The 22296-nt window shown below is 28.3% G+C and overlaps 2 protein-coding genes across 4 annotated transcripts; both read right to left on the reverse strand.

Annotated features, from left to right (window-relative positions):
• Positions 1 to 55: 55 nt before the first annotated feature.
• Positions 56 to 13902, reverse strand: LOC106789615 (vascular endothelial growth factor receptor 1). 3 transcript variants are annotated; one of them, XM_014753997.1, is made up of 23 exons: positions 13783 to 13902; positions 9149 to 9303; positions 8848 to 9034; positions 8572 to 8699; positions 8300 to 8447; positions 7898 to 8040; positions 7652 to 7823; positions 6117 to 6240; positions 5850 to 6040; positions 5594 to 5760; positions 5166 to 5298; positions 4805 to 4951; positions 4519 to 4671; positions 4294 to 4433; positions 4051 to 4210; positions 3842 to 3942; positions 3597 to 3747; positions 3063 to 3287; positions 2801 to 2969; positions 2147 to 2420; positions 1678 to 2009; positions 1450 to 1555; positions 56 to 1347 (listed from the first exon to the last, which is right to left on the reverse strand). In XM_014753997.1, the coding sequence occupies exons 1-23, from the start codon at positions 13823 to 13825 to the stop codon at positions 625 to 627; spliced, it is 4272 nt and encodes a 1423-aa protein (XP_014609483.1). In that variant the 5' UTR covers positions 13826 to 13902; the 3' UTR covers positions 56 to 624. The 3 variants fall into 3 exon arrangements, with proteins under 3 accessions (XP_014609483.1, XP_014609491.1, XP_014609473.1); XM_014754005.1 differs by having other exon boundaries at positions 2147 to 2387; positions 9140 to 9303; XM_014753987.1 differs by having other exon boundaries at positions 9140 to 9303.
• Positions 13903 to 15782: 1880 nt separating this feature from the next.
• Positions 15783 to 21693, reverse strand: LOC106789786 (zinc/cadmium resistance protein). Its single transcript, XM_014754272.1, has 8 exons — positions 21493 to 21693; positions 19782 to 19974; positions 18248 to 18370; positions 17749 to 18047; positions 17343 to 17587; positions 16852 to 17030; positions 16660 to 16746; positions 15783 to 16553 (listed from the first exon to the last, which is right to left on the reverse strand). Exons 2-8 carry the CDS (start codon positions 19968 to 19970, stop codon positions 16131 to 16133), a joined length of 1545 nt encoding a protein of 514 aa, XP_014609758.1. The 5' UTR covers positions 19971 to 19974; positions 21493 to 21693; the 3' UTR covers positions 15783 to 16130.
• Between the last annotated feature and the right edge of the window lie 603 nt (positions 21694 to 22296).

Genomic DNA, 22296 nt, shown 5'->3' on the forward strand with positions numbered 1-22296 from the left:
TATATTATCTTGTTTATTATTATTACATTTATATAAAAAAAAAAAAAGAAGAATGAAAAAATATATAATGCAGTGTGTCCGATTTTATGATTTTGCGGTAAATATAAAAAATCTTTCTCTTAAAAAAAAAAAAAAAAACAAATCAATTTGATCATTTTATAAGTTATATTTAAAACCAAAAAAAAGAAAAATGAAAAGAAAAGGAAAGAAAATTCCTTGGGCGTACCTGAGAAACATCGAATTTTTGTACTTATTGTTAAACGAAGAGGAAATATTCGCGAGGATGATATTAATGACAAATGACAAATGACAAATGACAAATGCAATGATTCCCTAAAATCTAATACCTTATCCTATATTAAAATCGTTTTCTCGAAAAATATAGTCATTGATCTTGAAACACGTAATTCGATAGAAATTTTTGATGAAATCTACATCAAACGATATAAGTAACAACTCGAATTACAATAAAAATTTGCGTTAACATAATCGAGTTTCTAAACAATATTCACATGTTTCGATTATCTTTGAAGTTAAAAAAAAAAAAAAAACATCCTATTTAAAAATATAGATTCTCGATTGTCCACTTTAATAAATCTCCGAAAAACAAGATCAATTAATAAGTCACACTACCGAATGATTTAGTTCTTTTCCCATCATGATGTAACTGGGATTGCTAAAGCTGTCAGGTGTATCCCTTTTTAAATCATTTTTCTGTTTAGGCATGTTCACATAATTATCTTGAGTTCTTATAATGGATGGTGTGTATTCTTTTCTCTTTGGAATGGAATCCGTCCGATCATGATCGTTTTTTTCTTGTTCTTCTTCATCCCCCTTTTCCTCTTCCTCATCTTTTCGATCATTTTCTCTCAATTTCCCGTTTAAATCTATCAAATGAAGATTTCGTGGTGCGTTACAATAACCAGAATCCGTACTATTGATTCGTTCGATCGGTTTAACGTTTTCTATTTGTCGTTTACGAGCAAATTCTGCTCTTCGTTCGTGCACGTTTATCGGTTTTAAATAATGATCATCTACGTTCTTTAACATCGGTGATAATTCAATTGCATCCTCAGTATCAGACGTCACTGAAGGAAATTCGAAATGTAATTTTTCGGAATCCATTCTAGGACTAAATATACCCGACTCGTCTCCGTTATTTGACGGACTCATACACAAATATGCTGAATCTGGTGGATTTTCCGAAATAGGAGAATTCACGTAATCACGAACGGGCAATGATAGAACTGTGTGATCGGGTGCGGACATCATCGTGAGATAATCGTTCTTTCCATCCAAAATCATCGTGTTCATATCCATATATGGTGTGTTCAGAGTTATATAGTGCTATAAATCATTAAAATAAAACAAATCATTTGTATTGAACAGAGTTTTTTCTTTTTTGTTAGATATTCCATTGATCGTAAGTTATTTAAAATAATGACTCACCGTTTTTACGCTTTCCTCTAACAAATCACCTATGCTTTCAACCAATTCCGTGAAACCTGGACGCAAAGTTGGTTTTGCTTTCCAGCATTGCAACATTATATTGTATCTATAAAATGATAATTAGAATGAAAGCTAATTTGTTTAATCTATAAAATATTTTATCATATATACGATCCTTTATAAATGCATTATAAAATATGTATAACATATATATTTAAGTTTACTTACACATCTGGAGTGGCATACGCTGGTTGTTCCATTCTATAACCTTCTATAAGTTTCTGATACTGTTTCTCAGCTTCCATACCTGGATACGGAGTTTCAGCTAAGGTGAAGAATTCCCAAAGAACTATTCCAAAAGACCATATATCCGACTGTGTAGAAAACACTCGATCCCTTATCGATTCGATGGCCATCCATTTTATGGGCAATGGTCCATCACCTTTCTTCTTGTAATTACCATCTTTGTACATTGTTTTCGCCAAACCAAAGTCACAAATTTTGACTATGTTATTCTCAGCAAGTAATATATTTCTTGCTGCTAAATCACCGTGTAATACCTAATATATAATATACGAATAGATTTTAATTAATTCGATCAAAGTGTGATATTAAGTGTAAATTTTGATAACGATTTAACATGCATTGACACATTATTTGTGTGTATCAATGTTAAATTCAAATTATAACTACTTACTTTCCTCTGACTAAGATATTCCATACCACGAGCCACTTGAAATGCCCAAGATAAAAGATCTTGAGTACAAATTGGTTTTAGATTATGATCCTTATAATCACCACGATAATTGGATCTCCAGCCAGGTTGAGATGAATTATTGCTAAGTATACAGCCATCCGGTGACATAGACATATCTTGAGAATCCGTTGTATTAGGAGCATAATAGTGTATCATCTCGGAACCGGAATTTATACTGGTACTGCGAGAAAATGACAATGCCGCATATTTTATCCTATCGTACGGGCAGAAGAAAAAAAGGAAGAGTCGTTAAACCGCAGCCCATTGCATGCACATTTCTCCAACCCACATTCTCGTGTTATCCGTTGGTATTAACGATCAAAGCGAAAGATTATTATTATTTACTATATTTTAGTAATAACAATTACAATTAATATCCATTAGAAGATTAACTATTATTACCATGATCTTGATTAGAAACATTAAATGATACTTGCTAGCATTTCAAACAAATTTGCCATTAAATGAATCATCATAACATAATTTATATGATAGGATGAATAAATATGATTAATATACAATATACCGAGACATGAAATATATATGTTATAAAAATAGGAAAGAAAATAATATATATCGGGAACACAAACAAACCTATTATCACTGCTAATACTGCCTGTTCTCGTGAGACGATCGATACCGATCGTAGGATCAAATTTACCGGTTGAAGGATCAATTTGATTGATAAAGTCCATTCTGTGTCTCAATAAAAAATTATGTAAATTACCAAATCGACAGTACTCAACGATGACCAATAATTCGCCTAAGGTGTAAAGAAAAACAAAACAAAACAAAACAAATTGGATATATTATTTCAATTACGATTCATTTTGAATATAAAAATAATAACACATACGTTTGCAAATATTTTTTGTGCAGGCACCCAAAAGATTGACGACGTTCAAATGTTTACCAAGATGTACCATAATCTTTAATTCACTCGCAAGAGCACGAACGTAAGTTGGATCTGTCGTACGTCGTACCATTTTGACTGCAACCGTTGTTATAGTTTCCCCATCGCTTATTCCTTGAGCTTCGGCTTTCATAACTACCCCGAATGCTCCACTACCCAATTGTTTTCCTAAATAATTATTAACAAGCGTATTCATTTAAATTATCATTAAATACATTATTTTCGTTACAACGATCAATAAATATACTCAGAAAAAATCGCAATCGCGTATCATCATTATTTCTTTCAATTGTTTTATACGCTATCTCATAATTATTAATTTATATGCATATAAATCATATATAAAAATAAAATCAATAATGTATTCTATATAGATATCGTATATATGTAACACTTGTAACTATATGCGTCACATACGTGTATGTGACACATGGGAATTATCGAATATGTTAAAGATATGTAATCTTTCGATATTACCAAGCTTCAACCTTTCCCTTGGAAATTCCCATTTCTTATCGTAAGGAAGTAATTCCGCTTGGTCATCTACTGTCAATTCCGGATTCAAACATTCCAGAGCACCTTCCTCGAAATGCGTTAGACCGGTTTCTAATAACTCTTTTCTCATTTTCTGTACAATTATTAAAATCGAATAAACGTGTTATTATTTGTTTTCTTTTTTTCTTCATTATTCATTGTGTCGTTTTTTTTTTTAACTTTCTTACCTTTTCACGACGAAATTTAATTGTAAAATACACTATCAAGATAATCAGTATGATTACCAAAATGACTATTAAGATTATTAATCCCTTAGGTAATTCTTTTCCTGCAAAAATATAATATTACATATACATATATATAAAAAAAAAAAACAAAAAATAATAATAAGAAAATTCAATGATTTTTCTATTAATTTCAATTGTCAATAGCATACCCATTATAGTTATATTTTGATAAGCCTCTATTCTTCCTAAACGATTTTCAGCTCTACAAGAATATTTCCCGCTATCGTTTTCAAAAACAAATTTTATGTAAAGTTCTTGATTATCTTTCTTACATTCGTACTGTTCGCTGTTTTTTATTTTCACGTCACCCTAAAAACGACAAAGAATTTTTATACATAAATATATATATATATATAGTATATAATATTTAATAAATGAATATAGTCTTATACCTTATACCATTCAACTTTTGGTTTCGGCATACCATTTACATAGCACTTCAAAATAATGAGTTTGTGATTTTCTCTGCCGAAATCGATTATCAAATCGGTCTCATTTAAATTACTATAACGAAACGAAGGTTTTTTCTGTTCTGAAAATGAAACAATTGTTAGATAAATAATTATTACAATTAGTTATTAATATTTTGTCATTATTATTATTATTATGATAATTACTATTAACCACCAAATCGTATTCAAAAGTGTTGTTCCCATCCTTAGTTTCTCCAATACAATAATAAGTCATCGAGTCATCAGGAAGAACATTTTTTATTTGCAATATCGCACGATGAGTGAACGAAGTTGTCTTGTAAGAAACTTTTATTCTCTCTGAAATTTGATAATATATATATATATATATATTAATAAATATGTGAATAAATTTTTTCAATTAGAAATAAATTATTTTGTTCAATAATATGTGTGTGTGTGTGTGTGTGTGTTTGTTAAGTTTTATTTTTACCATTTTCTAATATCGCTTTCATGTTACTGTCCAACCATAAAATATTATTCGTATAATTATAAATAGAAGCAGCACAAATGACTTCGATGTCATCGCTTTCTACAATCGGTCCTTTTGGTTCTATTATACCAAATTCTTTGACACCATCTGTGTGTAATATAATAATAATTATTATTATTATTAATAATATACAAATTAATCAAAGATTAATCGTAAGATTTCAAATATTTGTTATTCGATAATTTAATTTCGTTAGATCGTTGTCGTTGATTCAGAAAAAAGAAAATAAATCAAATGTTATATAAAATATTAAAAGGAAAAGAATGGAAAAAAAGAAAAAAAATAAACAAAATGTACCTACCAGACACTATAACATTACTGAAATTTGAATCGCATCCTTCCGAATTACAAGCTGTACAATTGATGATGCCGGACATTCTAATTTTCATAGTTACTTTAGAAATAAAATGCGTTGGTAATATTTCCGTCGTATGCTAAGAGAACAATAATAATTATAAATAGTAATTATGATAGTGTGAACGAAGTAAGAAATAAATTAATTTTATGAACTATTATATATGATAATATAAATGATTATATACTGTAAAATATAAATCGTAAAAACAATTTTCCTTCTTTTTTTTTTTTTTTTCAAATCTTTCTTGTATACTTAACTTACTTTAAATAAAAAAAGAAAAAAACTTTTTGCAAATTATCATTTAATAAAATAATAAAATCATATATTAAAATGGGACACAACGGATAATTCTGTAAAATTATTTTAATTACATTTAATTTAATGAGATTCGAATTATTCCGGGACGGATAATAAGGACATTCTAGAAAAGTCCAATAAAATTCTGGCTCTGGATAAGCCACCGCTCTACAATGGATATCGGAAATTTGATCAGGCGAATAATACGATTCGATCTCGTCGAATATTAATGTCGGTTTGGCTGAAATAAAAAAGAACATTATTATTAAAAAATCCAAAAGAAAAAAAAAGAAAGAAATAATTCATTTTAATATTATATCCTTTAATTACCTAAAACAAACAATGAAAAATTAAGAGATTTATTTTCAAGTTCGTTGGCAGCTTCAAGCATATATGTTCCACTATCATCGAGTTTCAATCGATTGACTCTTAATATCGTTGTCGTAGGAGTTTTATTTACAGCGTATTTTGTTTCCTCCGAGTTCAACCAATCGTCCATAATCTCTTTTTCTTTATAAAGCCTTATTCGAAAGTTATTATATAACGTTAAAGTATCTTCAAGAATATTTCAACAATAAATAAATATATTTTACGTACCATTTTAATTGAACTTCGGGAAAAGCATCATAGTAAACGACCCATACAACGTGACTATTTTCTTTCCTTAGATAATGTCTGTTTGAATCTTGTGACGTCAAATTGATATATCTTTCATTTGGATCTGGAGGAAAAAAAAATATATATATATATTTGTATATACTCAATATATATATATTGGGTTAGCAAGAAAGTATTTACCGATTTTGATTATAGATTTCTCACTCCCATTTTTATAATACTCGTTAATGTTATGATTTTTTTATTATTACATACGTTATCTGTAATCTTTACCTAGCGTTATAAAATCATTGCGTAGATATTATCTTAATGTTCTTTCTTTATTTCAATATTAATATGAAGTGCAAAAACGAACATTTTCGCAATATTTTGCTTTATTATTTCCGTAAAGGAAAGAACGCAGTGCAAGCCGCAAAAAAGATACGTGATGTATATGGTGATGAAACCCATAAAGAAAGGCAATGTCGAAATTGGTTTGAAAAATTCCGTTCTGGAGATTTTTCTTTTAAAGATGACAAACGTTCAGGTCGACCAGTTAAGCCGAATTAGGATGAAATCAAAACCATCATCGAAACGGATCGTCACGTAACTACACGGGAGATTGCAGAGAAGGTAAATGTTTCAGATACAATCATTGAGAATCATTTAAAACGTGTCGGGATTGTTAAGAAGCTGCATATTTGGGTTCCGCACGATTGGAAAGAAGTTCATCTGACAAAGCGTATCAACGTTTGCGATTTATTGCTTAAACGCAATGAATTCGATCCGTTTTTAAAACGAATCATYACTGGAGACGAAAAGTGGATTGTATACAACAATGTCAATCGAAAACGATCGTGGTGCATGCCTAATGAGTCATCCCAAACCACTTCAAAGGCAAATATCCAAAATTTTTCTGTCAATTTGGTGGGATTGGAAAGGTCCAGTTTATTTTGAGCTGCTTCCAAGGAACCAAACCATTAAATCAGAGGTCTACTGTCGACAACTGGACAAATTGAATGCAGCAGTCAAGGAAAAGTGACCAAAATTAGTCAATCGTAAAGGTGTCATTTTCCACCAGGACAATGCTAGGCCGCACACGTCTTTGGCCACTCGGAAAAAATTCATGGATATTGGTTGGGAATTGATGTTACACCCACCACCATAAAGCCCTGATGTTGCATCATCGGATTACCACTTATTTCGATCTTTGGACAACTCCCTCCGTGGTAAAACTTTTAATGATGATGACGCTGTAAAATCGTACTTGCTACAATTTTTTGCCGAGAAAGGTCAGACTTTCTACGAGCGTGGAATTTTCCAGTTGTCAGAGAGAAGGCAAAAGGTTATCGAACAAAGTGGAGAAAATACATCATAGATTAAAGTTCACATTCCAAGTAAGAAAAAACACTCTTTTATTTTATGGAAAAAAATCGGCAATTACTTTCTTGCCAACCCAATATATTATATTATATATATATATATTTCTGATTTGTTATTTTTTTTATTTTCCTTTAGTAAAAATAAAAACTAACCATGTATCGTTAAATTCATCTTCGCTCTATTAGAGGATCCATGAATCTTAATTTCACATTCGTACTCTCCCTCATCCTCTTCCATCACATTCTGTATGATCATTTCTTTGGTCACGTGCAATAAATTCGGTTCAGTTTTTATGATTTCCTGACGTTGGCTCATTCGTGTATTCTAAAATTTAATATATATATATCAAGTTTTTTCTTATTTCTATGAAATAATAACAATTAATTTGATAAACTTACATCAGTGGGTGATATCCATTTAAATTGAAATGGAAGTAACTTTTTCTGCAAGTCTATCGTACAATTAACACGCAAAGTTTGACCATAAATCACGTGCCTTAAAGTATCCATTATGATTTTTGGTTCATGCACATTTTGTTTGACTGTTACGAAAATCCAATTGAATTACTTTTATACATATATATATATATATATATGTATTTCTTTTCTATTCATCAATTTTATAGTCTTACATGTTGAATTTTATCAAAATGAAATCAATTTATTTCATTAATAAAAATGAAGAAAAAATTGATTTCATATTTTAACGATAATTTGTTGTTCACATAAGTTTATAACAAAAAAATGATGAAAATTCTATAGAAATAATATATAATAAAGGTGTTTCGTTGAGATACTTACTAAACACATCCAAATGATAATTGACCTCGTATGTTTTACCGCCTCTCGTGATTGAACATATAAAAATGCCACTGTTATGCAAACTAAGATTGTTTATCCTATATCCAAATTTTGGATCGTATGTGATATTATCGTCTATTTCAATTTTCTGTCGTTTAACCAATCATAATGTTAATAGATTATAATAATACATTTCGCAATTTTATCGATTGATATTGCCTCTCAAATGATATTTGTTAGATGATTAAGAAATATAAAAAAATAACGCTTACTTCGTCGAATTGATCGAATAAAGTAACTTCCAAGCTTGGCAAAGTTGGTCGACATGGTATAAAAGCCATAGTACCAGTTGCTCCTTTCACAGTTTCTACCACGTTTTCGACGAACGCACTGTTAGGTGCTAAAAAATATTTTTATAATTCGCATAATATTAACAAATCATTTTACAAATTAAAACGATCGTTTTATCTTTAACATATTATTGCTAAATATATATGTATATAAATATATATATAAATATATATATATTGTTTTTTTTTTTTACGTACAATCCACGTAAACGTAAACCCAATTAAATTCAAAATCGTCGTAATCCTTTTGAGTGATTGTTCTGTTGCGATAAGAACAACCATACCATCCCGTATCACCAGGTACGGATTTATGTCGAGAAAAATTGTAAATACTTCTTCCATCAATTGTATTAGTTTCGTTTTCTTCTATATTCGATGATATAACCTAGATAATATAAATCTTTTACATTATATTTCTATTTAAATTGAGAAGAAGAAAAAGAAGTATCAAAAAAATCAAAAAAAAAAAAAAAATAATACAAGATCTTACGATGTTAACCTTTCTGGATACTTCTTCGTCCGATCCGTAATTCGTTGGATAGTAAAAGAAAATTTTCTTATTACCTATGCAAGAAAATATTATAGGATCTCCAGCATTTTTAATAATTTCGTTTCCTTCTGGACTTATAAGGGTAGGTCTTTCTTGACATGACACTGTAAAAACAAAAAAAAAAAAAACAAAAATAGAATACGATAAAACTATGATCCTCGATTTTTCAAAATTCATATTTCTCACTTTAAAACATTTATTCGTACGTTTTAAACAATCTACCATTTATATTTCTTCGATATATCAACGTTTTATTAACAATTATAAAATTCGCAATGAAAATGATTGAAATCATGCCGACAAAAAATAATGATTAATTATTAATTCACAACGGAAAATAAACGAGACGTTTTTTCTTAATGGCTTCTTTTCTCTCTCTTTTTTTTTTTTTTTTAACGTAAATATTTTATATTTGGAATAATAATGAAATGGGGGAAATGAAATTTTTCATTTTTGCTTTGAACGAAGCGTGAAAAAAAAAAAAGAAAAGGACAAAAAAAAATTATGACTCGATTAACGTCCGTGGTAAAGAGAAACGAGTCCTAAACCGCAATGTCCTGCGGATGATTGGTTTTATCTGCTTTTCCCGTTTGCTTTTATACTTGCATTATTTTCTCCTGTGAAATATACGCATCCGCTCGGTTAAAATATTCATTTCTACGCAACGCAACGCAACGCAACGCGACCGTGGCTAGGAAGGAAGTCCTTTCTTTCCTCTCTTGATAAAAGTTCTTTTGATAAAAGTTCCCTCGTTATCACAAGCTCAAAACCAGCTCGCACGATTTCTATGATTCGAAAAAAGACCGAAAGCTTAAAACAAATTATTATTGAATTATGAGTAACGACGACTATTATTTGATTATTTCAATTTATCTCATGTTATTATTTCAACAGATTTCTATTAACGTTTCTATGTACTTTATATATATTATATATATGTATATGTGTATATTCGGCTGGAGACAAAATTTCTTCGTATTTTTCTTATAGGAATAATTTCCTTTAGGATTGGACAATTTTGATAATATTAATTGAATCAGATAATATAATTGATTACGTTTAAAATTTGATTATCATTGGATTAATTAAACAAACAAATAAATAGATATAATGAAAATGATTCGAGAGTTTTTAATCTGGAAATTAGGATATTTTAGATTTTTCAAGTATCTATCTCAATTATGGAAATAATTTAGTAATACTGGTATATTAGGAATTATGAAATTGATAAGGAACTAAACGTCGCGATGAAAAAATAGTTATTAACTATCTGGAAAAGATTGGGTACATAATATGAAATGAAAAACTTGTTTAACTTTTGCATTAAAATATGAAGAAAATTATTTTCCGATCCAATGTAAATGAAAAATAAAAGACATATTATACATGTATAATGTGCGTGATACGTACAAATTATGAGATGAAAATAATATAAATATATTGAGAAGAATTTGTTCTCTATTAAATTAATTTATATATTCATATCAAATTAGTTTATTCTATAATATCTAGTATATAAATAACGACTGACGTAGAGATATAGAAAATTTTTAAATATTATCTATTATTTCTGAGAAGATATCAAAGAAAGGAAACATTCTATGTCACTCCGATAAAATAAATATAGAAAAAATTTCACTTATCGCAATAGATAGATATTATTTTGATGAAATAATTAGCATAAAAAAAAAAAATATATATATATATATTGATATTGAAAAAAATCGTTCGCATGTTCAAGAATGTTTCGTCTACGAGAGTTATTTTTTTGGTTTCTCTTTCTCCTTTTCTTTTCTTTTCTTTTCTTTCACGATTCGATTTCGAACAATCTACGAAAATTCGAAATTTAAAATAAAAAGATAAAAGAAGAACAATTTGTGTGTAAAACGATGTTTTTACATATCTCAAGGGAAGTTAGTACGATAAACTTCAACTGTTGTTTTGAGAATACACATAAGATAAATAATGGACATCCCACAGAGAATGAAAGGATGGAGATAGAGCAGGATAAGAAAACATGTGGTCCATCCTAGACCAGCTGGTAACAGATAACAGGTAATTAAATAAAGATATAATCTTTTGTAAACAAAACGAAAAATTTCATTTCCAAATTTCGGAATATTTTTTGTCGAATATAACATGGCAATGTAATATTAATTTTATAATACATAAATCGGGTTTCATATATATATATATATTTTTTTTTATAAGAATTTAATACAATTATTATATTTTTCATCGTAATATTTCTTTTAATATATCTGTAGGATTTAATTTAAAATAAAGTATATATATATATATATATTTCAAAATCGTATTAAAAAAAAGAAAATATTAAACGATAAATTTTTCAATAATACTAACATCGAAGAAACAAATGAAAAAATAACTGTTACAACAAAGAGAAAAAAATCGATCGGTTAATCGGTATACACAGTGTTAAATTATTTTGCATACTATATGTATTCAACAATGTGATTTCTAGTAAAACGGCATGAGTAATATGAAAATAAACCTGACTTGTATTTAATATTATCGACTGAAGTCCTTTTCTTCATACAAAAGATTTAAAAGAACAAAATACGCTTTATTATTTTGAGCAATCGCGTTATAAAATAATATAACTTATACTTTTATTTATTTCAGTAATAAAACAAACATCTATTACTCGAGAAATTTCACATTAATCATTAACAGATATACTCTAATATTGAATATATATATTTATTTTATTTTTAAATTCTGATCGATAAAATGTACTCGTATTCGCATAAACTATATCCGTTCATGATTGAAATGAAGGTCGTAAAGGATCTGACATCAATTTCACAATTTGTGTCAAGGAATTTCATCCGATCTTTTTGGTATAACAGAGTGACCAAACGATCTCAAAGATCGGCGTAGTTCTTAAATCGACGAGAGAATGACTTCTATTGTTATTTAGCATAAATCATAAATAAGACGTAGTTAGTCAGTATTAATATTAGACGTATGGAATGAAGTCAGGGATATTTATTGCGTGATTTCAAAGGAATGTAATTCTGGAAGAAAAAAAAATGCTATTCATTTGGTCACGATGTTGTTTCTTCGTAGATCAAGAAGATGTTTCAGATCAATTAATAGAATAAAAAAAGATCCAACGAAAATAACGTGTCACAAAAATCATATTAATAAATTTATCTTCTAATAGATTAATATTGTTTTTTTTTCTTTTTTTTTTTACGAACAATATACTTGTTTATTAATAAAAATTCACATAAGTGTACTCGTTAACGAAAAAAATATTACGGTTAAATGATCGTGCTTATTGGTTCACACGACAGGATATATTAAACGAGTACTTAACTTCTGAATTGATATACCACCGAGAGACAATCAACTATAGTATACACGTGGTTATGAAAGTGACAATAGAATTCTCTTAACGTTTCATTCGAAAGTCATTAATTTCTCTTACGAAATTACAATTACTAAAATAGTATTTTTCGATTCTATAATTATCTTGTTTAGTTTTTATAAGAATTTTGATAATTATATTGTTTCCTTTTGTCCAGTTTATATTTCGAAATACATTTATTAAAATCTTCTTCAAATTTCAATCTTTTTTTTTCCATTTTTTTTTTTTTATATTTAATAATAAATGTCAAATTATATTTGTTATATCGAACACGTGAAATTTTATTAAACATTGTCGGAACGTAGAATTAAAAAGAACAATTGGGATTTTATTCGATGAAATTGAGTAAAAAGAAAGTACGAGGGAAAGATAAAAAAAAAAAAAAAGAAAAGAAACGTATGGAGGTTCATGATTATATAAAATCTGATCCTTAGAGACCCTGACATGAGTTAGTTCTTAATAGGACTAATTAGCTTGGGTCGTGTTCTAAAAAGACACTAGATATAATGAAACGACTTTAAAGAAGAAAGAAAAATCATTTTCGATACATTTGTCGATACAGGTTCTGGATCCTACAGAAGAAGAAGAAGAAGAAGAAGAAGAAGAAGAAGAAGGTCATAAACGTGATTTCATTCAAGAGCCATGAGACAAAAGAACGGTCCAGGTGTAGGAATGATTCACGTTGAATTTTTAATAGTAGGTAGATAGTACGTTTCGAATAATAATACGATTAATCAACTACTAAATAAATATTTAACGATATCGATAAATTTCTCGACATTATCTTACGTTAAACGATTTAATCTTGAACTTTCACTTAAAAATTATAATCATAAAATCATTAATATAAAAATAAATAAATAAAAAAAAAACGGATATGTAAAACACATCATCATAAGAAAATAAAATGATTATAAAATATTAGAAACTAATCGTCCTCTACTAATAATCTAATCGCGAGTCATCATATGAAATAACAGGAATTGATGATGATCGAAATCAAGAACGAAGAAATTCATTCGTAGACCCGTATGTGACTCAATGGTTACCACGTGATCATTACGTTACGCCTAATAAGTTAAAAAACGAGACATGCGTTTGCCCTTTTCCTTTTTTTCTACATGAATACTGGAACACGGATAAACAGATATTACTCAGGTGTTGATGTCAACGTTAATATAATTACCTCGACAGAAGATAGCACAGGTGAAAAAAATAAGGATCAACATTTTTCTCGGTAACACTTTTTCTAACCGATTTCTTTTTCTTTCTTTCTTCTTTTTTTTTTCTTTTTCTTTTTCGTCGTCGTTTAAAATTTCTTCCTTTATTTCTCACTCCACTCCTTTGACATAATTATTTTTCTTCGATGTTCTCCATCAAATTTTCTATTTACCGTGCACAAAAGTAACTTTTATTTATTATTATCAACATATCCTTTTTATGAATGAAAGGGATAAGAGAAGTGAAAGAGAGAGAGAATACACTTTTCGTTATTTCTCTCTCTTTCTCTCTCTCACACTCTTTTTCCTTCTTTCTTTTTATCTTTCTTTGCGTACTCACTATAACTGTTTCATTAATCATCGAGACATTTGGGATATCAATCACGCATATCACTCCACGTTCAACAACCGACACCAACTGAAAAGTTGGAACTAAACTCAAAGAACTACTATACGATGAATCGTACGTGGTAACTCTACCACACACACAAACGCACAAATCCACACGTACGACCCCACCCCTTTTGCGTTCCAATGTAGGAGAGTGTGGCAGCTTATCGTACAATGTCATTTCAACGTTGGTTCATTATTTTCGATTATTATATCGTGTTTGTATTTCGTTCTATTTATTTCCAGATTTTTTTATTATCTTTGTCACAATTGTTATATATATATTTATAAAAAAGAAAGAAAAAAAAAAAACTAAACTGACTTTTTAATTCGCGTTTTGCTTTTTTATTTATTTCCTTTCAGTTTCATTCACAGTTATTCGTTTTCTCTTTTTGGCGGTTAGGAATGTTGTTAGTAATCATTAAAAAAAAAAAAAAAAAAATCTCCGAAGAAATCGGTACTAGAAAGTTTAAATGAAATTCCTCCGTCGGTAATGGCAGGAATTTTTCTTATCGACTCGACTTTATCCTTTTTCTTTCTTTCTTTTCTTTTTTAAATCCATACGTAAAATCCGTACCCGTTTGTAAATTAAAATTACAATTTTGATTTTAAAAAGTAATATGTTCCTTAACGACGATAACGACATTAAAGATAGAAGGAGCCTAAATGTGTAGGAGAGGTAAAGAAAATATAAAAAAGAAAACCATTAAAACATTATAAAAAAATAATTAATAAAAATTATCTATTTGTTGGAAAATAAATTAATTACACAATTGTCAACTAATAATCGAAATAATTCAATAAAGTTACACCAACGTGAAAAAAAATTTCAAAAGTTATTCAATCTTCAATCGCGTATAAGTTTAACGCTTTTTTCTTTTTTTAATTGAAAATAAAGGAAAGATTTGCGGACACTTTTGGTTTGGTGTAAACAATTTTTATGACGATAAAAGGATTGATTGAATTTTAATTTGATCACTGTAATAGTAAAAGTAATCGATAATAATATTTGATAATATTGCATGATTTCAATGGTATCTTAAATAATTCATTCAAACGACTGTTATATATTGTACATTTACAATAACTAAAAATCGAGATCTGTTTTATTCTTAATTATGTAATAATATCAATAGAACATGTTATCCACTACGTAGAAATATTAAAACATTTTATATAGTTGAAAAATGTTTACATCGTAATCTCGAAGGCGCTGATATCGATTCGTACATTATAAATGAATCACCAACGATACATAAATTTCACCTAATCGTTTTAATTACAACAACAACAACATAAAAATCACCATAAATCTCTAAACTATTCTATACTAGAGAGAAAGAAAGAGAGAGTTTACATTTATTAGAAAATATTTATTATAATTCGCGATTTGTCAAATACAACATGTCTGTTAATAAAATATCTTCGTTTGACTTGATTAAAATAAAACAATAAAACAATCAACGTAAACACATGCGTTAGAGGATTGCAAATTAATAATTGATCCTTTGTACTCTGTGTATTTATAAAATATTTTGATCTATCTAATAACTAGATATATATATAATAAAATAACGATACTGACTATAAAAAACAAAAAAAAAAGGACGTCTTAAATTAAATTTTTCTTTTTTAATTTCGTTAAAAAAAATCTATAGATAATTGATAAGACGTTTCTATTTTTGTGAACAATTAAAAATACTTAATACTAGTATACAGTCTTATCGCGTTTGGAAGATTCTTCCTTCCAATAAAAAAACAAAAACAAGAGAACGAAAAAGAAAAAAAAAAGAACAAAAAACAGAAAAGAAAACAAACAAAAATAAAATAAAATGAAATAAATTAAAAAACTAAAAAATAATTTACGAGAGCAAAAAGGAAGTAACGATTCTTGCTCGGGGGGGGGGGAAATAACGATACAATATTACGATACGGTATCGTGACTCGAGTCATTAGCAGCAAGTTTTTGATCATTAACGTCGACGCTTATCGAATAGGAACTTTTGTCGTTAGCATTATCTTCTTTGCTTTGTACTTCTTCGTCACTCGATTTGCATGGCTCTCTATCATTTGGTCCACTCGTCGTAGGTGGAACTAATTTTGAAATTTCGCCATCGTCCAATTGACATTTTTTTAAATCTATCACCGGTGAAACGTCTACGATATTCTCCTCCACCTCCTCCTCCTCCACCTCCTCCAATTTCTTAACAATTACGTTTACCTCTTCTAAGGATTCTTTGGAAACCGATTGTTCTTCCAGTTTTTCTCTCGTACAACACTGCGACAAACTGCATAGTTTACCGTGACAACGAATCAAACAATCGGCTTTGTCTGCATTCGGTTTTATCTATATAATCAAAAATATAATATAACATATGAAATATATAAATAATTTTCTATTAATTGATATTAATAACACGCGATGTGTGAAATAAAATGATGTTTATTCAAACCTTATGAAATTCTGGTTGTATGGTCACTTGAGTTATACCTCTTTGGATAAAAAATACTGTGATTTGATCGATGATATTAGCGAAAACCTGTGAAACAGCGACGAGAATGATTTTTGTTCCTTTTTTTTACTTCCTTTAAATTATCATCGAAAGAGAGAGAGAGAGAGTATCACGCGTTACTTGTATACGTACCATTGGATTTAAAAATATTATGTGAACTGTCGATATAATTTTCTGAGATGTTAATTGCCAAACGTGAAAGTCATGGACATCGACTATCCCTGGAAATGCCTCAAGTAAATCTTTCTTCAATGAATCGATGTTAATGTGATTTGGTATGGTTTGTAGTAATATCATTGTTGATTCCTTAACTGAAAAAGTCATTAAGACGATCATTGATAAAATCTTCAACGAATTATACTTCGAATATAAAAAGAAAATCACAAATAAGAAATCAAAATTCGTTTATATGTCTATTACAAAAAAATGTTTAAATTATTGATCCAACATTGTTTTATAAGTTAATTATTTTTTTTGTTATCACGATATGTTTATTTATATACTGTGTAACGTAAAAAATCGATACGTAAAAGGAACAAAGAAAAAAGAAGAAAAAGATATATCGATTTTCCAAATTCTTAAAGCTTATCTTATCGCATAATCCATAAATAAATGATAATTACTATACGGGTAGCTCAGAACTAAGAGCGATATTGATGAAATAATGGCAAAACAAGGATCCAAATATTTGGCTACACCAGAATCAGTAAAGTATACTAATGCTGATACGATCATGACATAAAGGCAACCAAGAACATCGCGACATATCCTTCGTAATCCTTGAATCTTTGGCACTGCTAAAGGACTTCTTCTAGTTTGTTCTGCTAATTGTTGTTCACCTTCTACCTCCGGTTGTAATTTTACGTTTCTAAAATAAATAATATTTTAATAAAAATTGTTTTAGGATATATAACACTTATGTTAATTCTATGACACAATTAATATATATTAACAAAATTGTTTTAACACGTTAATTTAAATACATATATATATATAATATTTACTAAATTTTTTTACACAGATATTCACCTTCTAAATATAACATCACCGTTATTGGTTACGTGTAGCAATATTCCTTGATTAAATGTGAATCCACCTATGATAATGTAACAAAAGATATTAAGAAAAATTCCAGCTACCCCAATGCAAAATACAGCAACAGGATGATGCATCTCATCGAGATGATCTATGTGGACCAATGTTTGCAACGCCTCGACTACCAAAGAAAAACAAAAGGAAGCAAGGAGAATGCAACAAATCAGCATTGTTAAGATATCGATCCTAACCCATCCAAAACTGTTTCTCATTCGCCTGTCCGATCGTGATTGCTGGAAAACAAAAAAAATATATATATATATGAAAATATTTTGTTTACTTTTGCAAAATACTTATTATTTTATCTACAAAGTATAATGTGACGAACGAATTAATTAAATATATTATAAAAAAGAAAAAAATCTAAAAAAATAATACGGTAGATATAATTTTTGTATATTTCATACAAGATAAATACTGTTATGATTATTACCTTTGTCTTCGTAGATAAAGAATTATTCGAGCCATGTTCCTGACCGTCCAAACAAATCATTGAATTTCTGAGAGAATTGTTCCTACTATGGTAAACATTTCTATAACGTTCACGTGGAGCATACTGTCAAATAATACAAAAAAAAAAACAATTAATTTCTTTTTCTTCCAGGGGGGGGGGCGAGTAGATCGAAAAATATATTTTAATTATAACAGGGGGGATAAATATGTTAATTGGAATTAGATTGTTGAAATGAGTGACACATAAATACATATTATTATATAAACTTTTACATACAAAATTCTAACATATAATTTTACATTACATGTATGCACTTATTTAATATTACAAGTTTTCGACTATTCAACCCCAAATTCTGAACTTATACTTTTTTATCCGATCATTAGAGAAGAATTAATATCTTAAAAAGACAAGACATTGTTTTATCAGAATTCAATTACAACACAAAGCATAAATAACATTTGTGAATCCTATCGAGACAATGTTGTAAAAACAGGAAACATCCCCTTCTCAGTTAACCCTTCAATATTCTTCTCAAATTAATCTAATCTAATATATATATAATTTATCTAACATAAGAAATCGTTAAAGAGATATTTCAATATTTTTGTTTCTGTTTTTCCTTTCTTTTTTCTTTAATGATAAATTTGTATGTAACGTAAAGAGAAATCTTATTTAAAAATGACATACCGTATATCACGAGTATAATAAGTAGAAATCGTTCGTTAAATTGCGGAACACTCAAGTGAAAGCGAAATAATAAAAATGACATGAATATTGTCGGTAAGTAATTTTTATCCTAATGGCAACGTAATCGTCTGAGTGAATACGAGGAATAATGCACACACAAACGATCGGATAAAACAAAACAGTATACGTTTTTATTATTAAAACACGAGTTGTTACGGTGCTGGTATATCAAGCTGTAAATAATGTCGTGTAATACGTAAATGATAAAAAAAAAAAAGGAACGTAAAAATTGAAGTTTCGTGACAAACTCGATCGTTTGGTTATTTCCAATCAATAATATGGTAAGAAATAAAAAATCTATATTCTAATGTAGAAAATTAAATATAAAATTTATAAGTAAAAAATAAAAATGATTACGAGTTGTGTGTCACGGTGCTAATATATCAAGCTGTAAATATTATCGTGTAATACGTAAATGATAAGAAAAAAAAAAAAAAAAAAAACAAAGAACGTAAAATTGAAGTTTCGTGACAAACTCGAACGTTTAATTATTTCCAATATATCAATAATATCGCGTAAGAAATAAAAAAATCGAGAGATTCTAATATAGAAAATATTAAATATAAAATTTATAAGTAAAAAAAAAGAAACTGATTATCGACTAAATGATCGAATAAAAAAGTTCGTTATATTATACGAATGGAATGATTTAGAATATGATAATTTGAAATGAAATGTTTCGTTAAAAAATAAAAACAAAAAACGAAGAGATTATATAACACAGATTGAAAATAATAATTAAAATTTATTGTAATATGTTTACCTTGATTGAAACAAGACAGCCGAGGATTGCAATGATGTTGCAGAGCATGTGATAGGCGTTGAGAAGTAACGTTAACGAGTGTGTAACATGACTGGCTACCATCTCGATGATGAAGAAAGCCACTGTGAAGAATACAACCAAGTACAGCTGTACAGGCTGTAGTTTTCTGAACCACTCTTTCACTGGCATGACCCTGTAAAAAAGTCACACAGTGTACGCGCTCTCCTAGTTTTAACTCTTTTCATCTATCTGTCTCTCGTATTTGTTCCTTTTTCTCTTTGGTAATACAAGTAAATAGTGAAAGAACGATGTGTAGAGCAAAATCAGTATAGTAGTAATCCATTGCACCGAGAAAATTACCGTTGACCGACCGATACTAGACAACGTACGGATCAGTTTTTCTATCAATCTCCTTGATCTTCTTTTCATTCAAAAAACCGTATCTCCCCGATCTATTTTTTTTTCTTTTTTTATAATAATTTTTAAACGTATATTTATAGATAGAAAACACAAAAATAGAATTGAACTTAATGATCTTAAATAAAAACGTTACAAACAATAATATGAAATTTTTAGTTAAATAATAAAATAATGAAATGAGAGAGATGATTTTGATAATGAAAAATTGTATATAAATTTTGTAATAACTTTTAATATATAACGTAGACACACACAACGTTCGATATAATATATTATATTTTATTAATAAAATCTATCCGTATTAAAGTCAAATCCAAGGGGTTTTATTGAAGAAGGGGAGATTACGTTCTCGCTATTTATTTCAAGTTATCGCCAATGACACTAATGCGGGTGTCTCTTTCAGATCGTGTTCGCTTTTTAAATGTAATGCTATATAACTAATCGTTCTATAATAATATCCAACAAATTTATTCTTTTATATACATATATATATATATATATAAAATGAAAATCATAATTATGAAAAAAAAAATTTTTTTGTTAAAAAGATTGATCTCATTTTATTATTATTTTAATTTCAGTTTTTAACGAATCATCGTTTACGATATAAAACAAATTCTTTACACGTTACAAAGAAGATAATTATTTTCATTTTTTTCTCAACAATAAAGTGTCATCTTTGATATTATCGAATACTTGAACTTTAAGCTCTTGATCTACTTTCGTTCTAAGCAACCATAGTAATACATATAATATCTCAATAATAAACAGAAATAATAATAATAATAATAATAATAATAATAAAAATAAAAAAAAATTTGATTAAATCGATAAATAAAATATATTCTTTTTCGTTAAGATCACAAATTTTGTATACCCTTCCTTTTAGAATAACGAATGAAATAAGATCACATACGTACATAATACACATACACATACACAAATTATATAGAATGGACCCGACGTATTACGTTTCGCAGAATGGTTTGGTAATTACCTATCTAATACCGAGATCTACCCACGTCAATTAAGATTATCTTATAACAATCTCCTATGAAATAATAGATTAACGTTCATCAATACTGTTTCATTAAAATAAACCACGTGTTCAAGATCTTCAATGTTCATATCAAACCTAAGAACATTCGTATATCGAGATATATCAATAATATAATAAGTAAGATATATTATAATTCATTTAACAAATACATATTTAAATCGTAAATCGAAGAAATAACAAACGATTTTATATACCTAAATATAATTATTTATCATTTTTGTTAACACTTACTTTGTATATAATTATTTTCACACAAATTTTAATACAATAAAATCAAAAAAAAAAAAAGAAAAAAAACTATATAAATTCTTTTTACACTACACGACACGTAATACGATACACGTAAAAAACTTATATAAATTTAAAAGTCACATCGATGATCATCAACACGAGAGGGAGGAAGGAACAACACCGACTGACGTTACCCTATAATCGGCTCAACGCTTTTTATCATCGATGCTCTCTCCTCGTCTATTCCTCTCTCTCTCTCTCTCTCTCACTCTCTCCTACTCTTTGTTGCACTCTCACAAACGTTCATCTTCATATAGAACCACTTGATAAAGAAAAGAAAAGCGAATGAACGATGAGAATGAAAGCACTTTGTATACGTATACAGAAATAATCGAAAATGAATGTTAATCTTATGGTTTTTGTTCTGTTTGTTGTTTGATTGTCTACCCTCCCCCCCTCCCCGCCACGCCCCTCCCCCAACCAACGTCCAAACCTGAAAATAAGTTTCTATTTGTTTTCCGTTCTTATCCTTGCTCGTTTATTTTTATTTATCTGTTTGTTTTTTAGTTTTTATATTTATATGTCAAATATATTTTACTTTATTGGGTTTTTTTTTATTATATAAAAGGATAAGGTATGTTTATCGTATTATTTTCTTCGATCGAAAGTTTGGACATTAATATGCAAATAGATTTATTTCCTTTTTTTTTTTTTAAATTGTATCTCGAGTAACGAAATAAAATGGTGTTCAATTATTGTATGCTTTGAAAGTTCATTTTTTGTTTGTTTTTTTTTTTTTTTTTT

This window comes from Polistes canadensis, unplaced genomic scaffold (assembly GCF_001313835.1).
Source record: "Polistes canadensis isolate GaletaPanama2010 unplaced genomic scaffold, ASM131383v1 scaffold_6, whole genome shotgun sequence".
Lineage (NCBI taxonomy): Eukaryota > Metazoa > Arthropoda > Insecta > Hymenoptera > Vespidae > Polistes > Polistes canadensis.

Excerpts from the sequence above, each read along its gene's own strand:
- LOC106789615 (XM_014753987.1), bottom strand. The coding sequence starts at position 13,825 with ATGTTGATCCTTATTTTTTTCACCTGTGCTATCTTCTGTCGAG. Across the intron at positions 5,761-5,849 it reads TTTTTCATTGTTTGTTTTAG|CCAAACCGACATTAATATTC; the intron begins GTAATTAAAGGA and ends TTTTTATTTCAG. Across the intron at positions 2,970-3,062 it reads CACAAAAAATATTTGCAAAC|GCGAATTATTGGTCATCGTT; the intron begins GTATGTGTTATT and ends TTTACACCTTAG.
- LOC106789786 (XM_014754272.1), bottom strand. The coding sequence starts at position 19,970 with ATGCCAGTGAAAGAGTGGTTCAGAAAACTACAGCCTGTACAGCTGTAC. Across the intron at positions 17,588-17,748 it reads GGTGATGTTATATTTAGAAG|AAACGTAAAATTACAACCGG; the intron begins GTGAATATCTGT and ends TATTTATTTTAG. Across the intron at positions 16,554-16,659 it reads TACAACCAGAATTTCATAAG|ATAAAACCGAATGCAGACAA; the intron begins GTTTGAATAAAC and ends TTGATTATATAG.